Source organism: Hippocampus zosterae, chromosome 11, assembly GCF_025434085.1.
Source record: "Hippocampus zosterae strain Florida chromosome 11, ASM2543408v3, whole genome shotgun sequence".
NCBI classification, from domain to species: domain Eukaryota; kingdom Metazoa; phylum Chordata; class Actinopteri; order Syngnathiformes; family Syngnathidae; genus Hippocampus; species Hippocampus zosterae.
In genome coordinates this window covers 2,156,499-2,163,697 of record NC_067461.1, presented here as the reverse complement: position 1 = coordinate 2,163,697, position 7,199 = coordinate 2,156,499, and the positions used below count along the sequence as shown (strand labels likewise).

General features: G+C 54.1%; 1 protein-coding gene across 2 annotated transcripts; it reads right to left on the bottom strand.

Annotated features, from left to right (window-relative positions):
• Positions 1 to 485: 485 nt before the first annotated feature.
• On the bottom strand, positions 486 to 6,996 carry LOC127610514 (cytochrome P450 26C1). Of its 2 annotated transcripts, none has more exons than XM_052080745.1 (7): positions 6,807 to 6,996; positions 4,746 to 5,040; positions 3,976 to 4,200; positions 3,339 to 3,614; positions 3,022 to 3,177; positions 2,530 to 2,820; positions 486 to 1,279 (listed from the first exon to the last, which is right to left on the bottom strand). In XM_052080745.1, exons 2-7 carry the CDS (start codon positions 4,950 to 4,952, stop codon positions 932 to 934), a joined length of 1,503 nt encoding a protein of 500 aa, XP_051936705.1. In that variant the 5' UTR covers positions 4,953 to 5,040; positions 6,807 to 6,996; the 3' UTR covers positions 486 to 931. The 2 variants fall into 2 exon arrangements, with proteins under 2 accessions (XP_051936705.1, XP_051936706.1); XM_052080746.1 differs by lacking the exon at positions 6,807 to 6,996 and adding an exon at positions 6,419 to 6,508.
• Between the last annotated feature and the right edge of the window lie 203 nt (positions 6,997 to 7,199).

Here is a 7,199-nt window from a genome sequence, read left to right as displayed (position 1 = left end):
GCTTCGTTAGGCCTGCCCCGCCACGACACGCAAAAAATCAAGTCACATGGCGAAAACAGCTTTGTAATTGCTCATCCACCCCCCCCCACACCCCCCTCACATGCTACCCACTTTATTTGGCACACCTGCAGCCAGCTTCCTCCCGCTCGCTCGTTTGCCGAAAGCGTCGGATCACGCAGACGTGTCGGGAAGCGGACGTCAGCGTCGGGTTCACGTCGAGTGCGAAGTTGTTGACTGGCGATGTGAACCCGCGTCTCGCTACAGAGGGCGTTGCCGAGATCAGGTGCGAACGTGTTGAGAGGCGGCTTGTCAGTGTGTGTTTTGCCATCCCATGGCCTCGAGGTTTGAACGTGGATCGTCAAGAGCTGATCTGGATGTCGGCTGTCAGCGTGGGACTGATGTAACGCGTCAATTTTTTTTTTGATACCGAGTGTACGAATGGGTGAGGGTTGCGATTCGAGAATGATCACGATATTGTGGGGATGTTTTAAAAAACATTTATGTCGGAATTTTGGGGGGCTCGGAACGAATTAGGGCATTTACATGGAAAACGCGTCTTGACTTACAACATTTTTCCAGAACCAATGAATTTCGTAAGTAGAGGTTCCACTGTATTGTTTTGGCGTATAACAGCAGCGGCAAAGAAATAGGATCGGCCAGTCCTCGGTTCAGCGGCGCAAAGTGTCATGGTCTCGGTGGTATGCGGTTCCGTCATGATCATTTGAGTTCAATCGTATTGATAGGAAGGGGAAATGCGTATCGATGCGGCGTCCATTAGGCGTGAATGCGTGTCGACATCGGGTCGGAACGTGTTGCTCTGGCCAGAATGTTGCCGGAGTGCAATCGTAGCACACAAGACCGGACTTGATGCAGTTGCGAGTCTGAGAAAGTCCTGAAAAGTGGAACCCGCCTCCCGGTACGCCGGTCCGTCTTAACGAAGCGGCCGGTTTGGCGTGAAGCGCACGTGCAGTCCGTCGACGGGGTGCACGATGGGCACCGTCTGCATTTTGGGGAAGTCCTGGGTAGCCAGGTTCCATTCGCAAGTCGCCACCAGTTCCACGGCCAGAGTCTTGAGTACCATCTGAGCCAGTTCTTTGCCCACGCAGCTCCGCACTCCGCCGCCAAAGGGCACGTAGCTGAAACGGGACGAGCGGTTTTCCTCGCGGTCCGGCCCGAAACGGTCCGGATCGAAGAGCTCCGGGGCTCGGAAGACGGCGGCGGTCTCGTGCGTGTCCCTGATGCTGTACATGACACTCCAGCCTTTGGGGACCTGGTAGCCCTGAGAGCACAAACACAAAGGTGCTGATAAATATCGATGTCGCCATCCCCCCACTTGCGCTTCCAGGGCCGGGTTGCGGAAGGAGCCCCCCCACAGCCTCTTCCTCAGGCATTCATGGAGCCATGGTCTCTCCAGCGTGTCCCGGGGCCTCCTACCCGGACCCGGAACACCTCTCCGGGAAGGCGTCCAGGAGACAATCCTAATTAGATGCTCGAGCCCGGTTTTCTCACCCCCTCTCTAAGTGGGGGGGAGAGCACCGAACATCCCGCGGTGGAAACTCATTACGGCCGCTCGTATCCGATGAGCTTTGTTATTAGGTCACGACCTCCAGCTCGTGACCTCAAGTGAGGGATCCGAATGTAGATTGACCGGAAAATCGAGAGCTTGGCGTTTTGGCTCAGCTGCTTCTTCGCCCCGACAGACCGATACGCTTGATCCGCCTGTCCATTACCCCCCCGCCCCCCATCCTGCCCTTGACCCATGAACAAGACAACAACATCATCGCCAAAGTCCTCCACCTGGGCCTGGGACGGGATCTCGCCCCCCAACACTTCCTCCATTTTCCCACCAGGACCATCGCCTCAAATTTGGTTTTCTCTAAACCACGACGAGTGCGCTTCTTCGACCTGCGCAACGTGTCAAGTACTTTTGTTTGTGTTGTCACGGTGAAAGCTTACAAGATGGCGGGCCAAAGTAGTCATCATTTTACCCTTAACTCATTCACTGCCAAAAACTTCTTTTCGGACTCGGTCTAGAAGAAAGATTACTCCTTTTCATTTCTGTGGCCCGAGTCTTTGTTTGGGAAGAAGAAGCAAGAGGAAACTTGTCGTCTCTTGTGGTTTTTCTCCTTTTGATAGGAGCTTTTTCTTAACTCCAGTCCAATTACCGGGCCGGGTCGGGTCTCGGTGCTTGAGTGAACAGGCATAATGACATTTTGTGCTCTATAGACCGGTTCTACCCTGAGAAAGACCAGCAGCAACAGCCTCACGTGGACCACAATAGTCTTGGGGGAATTCCTCTGAAATCTTTTTTCATCTTTACAAAAAGCCTCCTGCGCAAATTGGGGGCGCGGTGGGGGCGGTTGAGGGGCATCTGAGGATGAGGAGGCCATGGTGGGGCGACGATCCTCACGGCAACGCCTTGCTGCTAATATGCGAGCTGCTCAGAAACGAGATTCCTTCGTGCGCTCGGATCTAAGGTCCTGCCTGCCACGTTTGCGGATACGCGTGGATGGACGGACGGTTACTTACGTCCAGCTCAAACGTCTGCAGGGCGGTCCGGTAGCCTCCAGAAACTGGCGGCAGGAAGCGTAGAACCTCTTTGATGATGCAATCCAAGTAGCGTAGCCGGTTCAGCTTATCCAGGCTCAAGTTCGCCCGAGGACCATCGCCGCCGTCTCCTGGGCCGGTCAGCCCTTCGGAATCCAGCTCGGCTTTCAGGCGTCGGACCACGGCCGGGTGGCAGAGGAGCTGCAGCAGCAGAGACGTCGCCGCGCTGGCCGTGGTGTAGTGAGCGGCGAAGATCAGCTCCACGGCCGTTTCCTGCAAAGTCAGCGAGAACGCCCTGACGTGAACTCCTTCGGCGGTTCCACTGAAGATCCTTTCGGGAGCTTGCGGTTTCTGCCCCCGAAAGAACTCTGGTGGAGGATATTCTTCTATCGGCTGGAGTTCTAAGCCTACCTCACCCAAGCATCTAAGGCCCGCAGGCTGAGGTGTCCCTGCAAGGCTAACGGGAGTTCGTACCTTGAGCTCTTGGATGGTGAGGCTGCGGCCGTGCTCCCTGGCGCCGGACAACATGTAGTCAAAGGCGTCCAGATGTTGGTGGTGGTGCTGCTGCTCCATCTTCTCGGCGATGATCTTCTCCATGTTGGCGTGCAGGATCTCTCTGGCTCTGATCCCCTACAAACCATTTGCAAATCACCTTCAACCCTCCGTTTCTTTGAACGCGCGACAAAGACGAGAGGCCTTTCACGTTCAAACCGATCAACTGGGACGACGTCGCATCCCCCGCGACCGCACCGCATCAGAAACCGACGTCGGGGGAAAGATCGGACACGGACCTTCCGAAGACCGCTGAGCGGCGTGTCCACGGGAAGCGAGAAGAGATTGTCCATGAGTTGCTCGAAGATGGCGCCCAGGTAGACCACTCGCTCCTCGTCCAGCCGCAGACCCAGCAGGACGCGAGCGGCGATGCGGAAGGTCAGCAACTTGGCGGCGGCGTACACGTCCACGGCGTCGGGCCGCGCGCACCACTCGGCCACTTGGCGCCGCACGGCGTCCCGCAGCCGGGGCAGGTACGACTCCAGAGCGCCTCTGCTGAACACTTTGGCCAACACCTGGACAGACACGTGTCGCGACACACTTCTCGTCAGCCGTGAAAAGTTGCCCCGATTTGAGGAATCACACCGGCAACGTATAGATCTTGGCCTTGCCGGGTCAGTTATTGTAGCGCGTCGTCGTCTTGGCTACCCGTTTGCCCGCAAAGGGTACAAATATGTGGCCAATTTGACAGACGCGAAGGGGGCGAGTTCAAAGGATCGCAGGAAATGCCGCCCCAGTGACGAGCCGACGGACCCGCACCTTTTTCCCAACAGTGTGTGGCCATTTGCCTAAGCCAAGACTTGACTCCACCCGACTCGCTTGACCTTTGACCCCCCCCCCGCAGCCCCCCCCCCCGCACCAGCTGAGTGGCCGTACCTTCCTCTTGCTCTTGTGAGCGTCACCGGTGGAGTTGACGAGCGTGTTGGGTCCCAAGATGATGCGCGTGCTGCGCGGCCACTGCGTGCACACCAGGCTATGCTCGCCCATCAGGATCTTGCGGATGTTGTCGGCGCCCGTCACCCGGATGACGGGTTTGCCCAGGAGGTGCGTCTTGAACACGTTGCCGTGACGCCGCCTGCGACACACGTGGAAGTCGGAGCCCTGCCGACCGGCCGCCCCATCAGATTTTTTCTAGTTCGCTGATGACGATCCCCTCAAAATCTTTCCGATTGCCTTTGTTCATTCGTCGTTGAAACTATGACCCCCAAAATACACTTCATTTCCGAACCCTCGTCACCGTGACTCTTAAAAATGAGCGGCTTACGGATTGGGAGATTTTGAAAAAAAAAAAGCAACAAAACCCCCCAAAGAGCAAGGAGTCCTTTTAGCTGGCGCTCACACCCGAGGCTAAACTCGCCCCCCCCCCCCCCCCAACAGACATCCTGGTGCTTCTTGCTTGTGGCAAATACTTTGGTGTGGCCACCGAGAGGCAGTAGAATACAGTCGCGCAAGACAAAGCGACTTGGAAACGGACTCCTTGATCCCTCCGGTTGACCGTTGTTTTCCAAAGCGAAAGTGGCTTATTTGGGCGGGGGGGGACACAGAGAGAATTGGTCTCGACTGGAGAAGTCAAAGAGATTCGATGAACGGAATCGACTGTCAAAATAGTCGCGGCTGAATTTGATCACCAAACCTTCGACGCTTACCTGGACGAGCCAGTGCAGGGTCTCCCCGACCAGAGGCCAGCCCATGGAGCCTTGGGGGAGGGGCAGCGGGTTTCGGGGGTCCCTGCTCAGACTCCATCGCAAACTCCACAGCAGGCGCGTCAGCCCCAGCGCCAGCGGCGCGCAAAGCAGCCACGTCAGGGCGCCCGTCACCGCCCACGCGTCGGGCAAGTGCCAAGCGGGGAACATGGCCGCCTCCAAACTGGAAACATCCAACCAAAGCTCCTCTGCTCCTCCTCCTCACTTGTCGGTCGGTCGACCTGGGGATCCAACGCGCCTGCACGTACACCGACGGGAGAAGAAATCGGACGCTGTGCTTACTGGAAATACTTTTTTGAGAAAGCAGAAGGACTCCCACTTCAAGCCAGATCAGGAAAAGTAGCAATCAAGATTGAAACGGCAATCGTTTCAATCGGAACTTCCAAGAGAAGCCATGATTCCCTCAAGCGATCATTCCAAAAGTCTCTTGACCGTCAGCCTAATGAAGTTTGACGCCATGTGAAAATGCCGATTCCATTCTGGGGTCTGTTTGCCCGTCCCAGGAAAAAAAAAAAAACGACGGAATGTGGCCGCCATTTCGCGTTCGCACAAGAGCAGCAAAATCATCTCCAATCGCAAGTTCCGACAATTGGCGACACGAGTCGAGAACAGTCGGACTCCTTGCATCGCAAGACGTTGAAGGGCAGCTCACGCGCTTTCTGTCAAACCGTCGTGCACAAAAAGTCTCCTTCAGTGGGGGACGGGGGGGGGGGGGGGTGTCACCGTTTGCCAAAGCCACAAAGCATTGCCGTTATGTTCGATCCCTCACGTTCAAAATTTAAAATTTTTTGAAAATTAGACTATGACTAAAACTTACCCCGTAACATTTTCTGCCTTGCTGCTTTATAGTATAAAGTAGCAAAAGCTGAATGCAATTGAACTATTATTATTAAAAATATTATCTAACTATATTTATATAAAGATAGAGAGGCACACACACACACACACTTATATGTGTGTATATATATGTATATATATATATATATATATATATATATATATATATATATATATATATGTATATATAATATATATACATATATATTAGTACAAAAATAAAAAAAAATAAAAATAGTGTTTGAGCAATAGGTAATGAGTGAATGCATTTGAGCATTTTTGTGTCAAACGTTTTAGTCAACAACAAAATCCCCATTCAAAAAAAACTAGTTTGAGTTCAAAACAACTTCAAGTCTTTAAATGTGGCTTTCTTAAATACCCGCTCAATTATTATTATTATTTTTTTTTTCTCCGTGCATTTTGAAGTCACTTTGACTCGGCACGGTCGCTCCTCCAAAATCCTGTCAAAGTATCAGTGAAGTTTTTCTCTCGCTGTTTTGGGGACTATTTATATATTTTAAGAAAATAAGATTGTCTGCGATCTGAAAGTTGGCATGCAAAGTTAAATACAACTATTCATTTTTTTTTTTAATGCTGCGTTTAGTCATTCAACCTGCAAAATCCCAATGAGATGATCTCATTGGTGCATTTCAAAAATGAGCAGTTCGCTTGTTTTGAACAGAAGCAGAACGAGCCCAATTTTGACGAGCGGCGGAAAGCGCGGCGACGTGATTTCAATTGCCGGCAAGTGAAAAAATGAAATCCTCGAGTGCAGATACCTGACGAGTCCTCGCGGGGGTCCACTGTCACAGCCGATAAGAAAGAGAAAGTTTGCGCGTCAGCGTCTGTTGGCGCACGTCGCCCCCCCCCCCCCCCACCACCACCACCACACCCCCGCGGCGAGCACGCGCCGCAGGCGACAAGACGAGCGCGCACGCCGGAAGCGGATGGAGACGCCGAGCCGAGCCGTCAACTATTCCAAAGACTAGTCCGTCTTGTCCGTCACCTTGCGAGCACGCTTTGGGTTGGTGGGGGGGGGGCCGGTCGCAGGTCTCGGCTCGCCGCCCCTCCGCCCCTCTCCCCACGCGACCCCACCGCTACCCCAAGGCGGCGCGAGCACGTCCCCCAAATGTGCGTACCCGTGCGCGTGCGTGTGCGCGTGCTCACCTCCTCCGCGCCGAAGTCGAGTGTGAAGCTGAAGCGGCGGGACGGACCGCGCGCCTTTTTATTGGCGGCCCACCTTCGCCCGTGACGTCACCGCCGAGATGTGAAGCGGGCGGCGCGGACGCGGAGCGGGCGGCCCGGTGCGTGAGAAAAAGAGAGAGAGAGAGAGAGAGAGAGAGAGACACGCTCAGTTGATGGACGAGAACTGGATTGGAATCTTCATGACGTCACGCGCCTCATCATACTGCGCCAATGGGAAGGAACAAATACTCTGTGGCCCGACATTTCACTTGATTGGCTCTCACATGAAGATGATGATGATGATGATGCTGTCAAGTGCTGTCCCTTGGAGCTCGAACGGCAGCCCTAACTTTGTCAATGTGCATTCTTGCTCAG

What these genes read in the sequence shown, in the direction of transcription:
- LOC127610514 (XM_052080745.1), bottom strand. Translation starts at nt 4,952, where the DNA reads ATGTTCCCCGCTTGGCACTTGCCCGACGCGTGGGCGGTGACGGGCGCC. An exon ending in CTCACAAGAGCAAGAGGAAG is followed by an intron (nt 3,615 to 3,975) that starts GTACGGCCACTC and finishes GTGTCTGTCCAG; the next exon opens with GTGTTGGCCAAAGTGTTCAG. An exon ending in CGCTCAGCGGTCTTCGGAAG is followed by an intron (nt 3,178 to 3,338) that starts GTCCGTGTCCGA and finishes AATGGTTTGTAG; the next exon opens with GGGATCAGAGCCAGAGAGAT.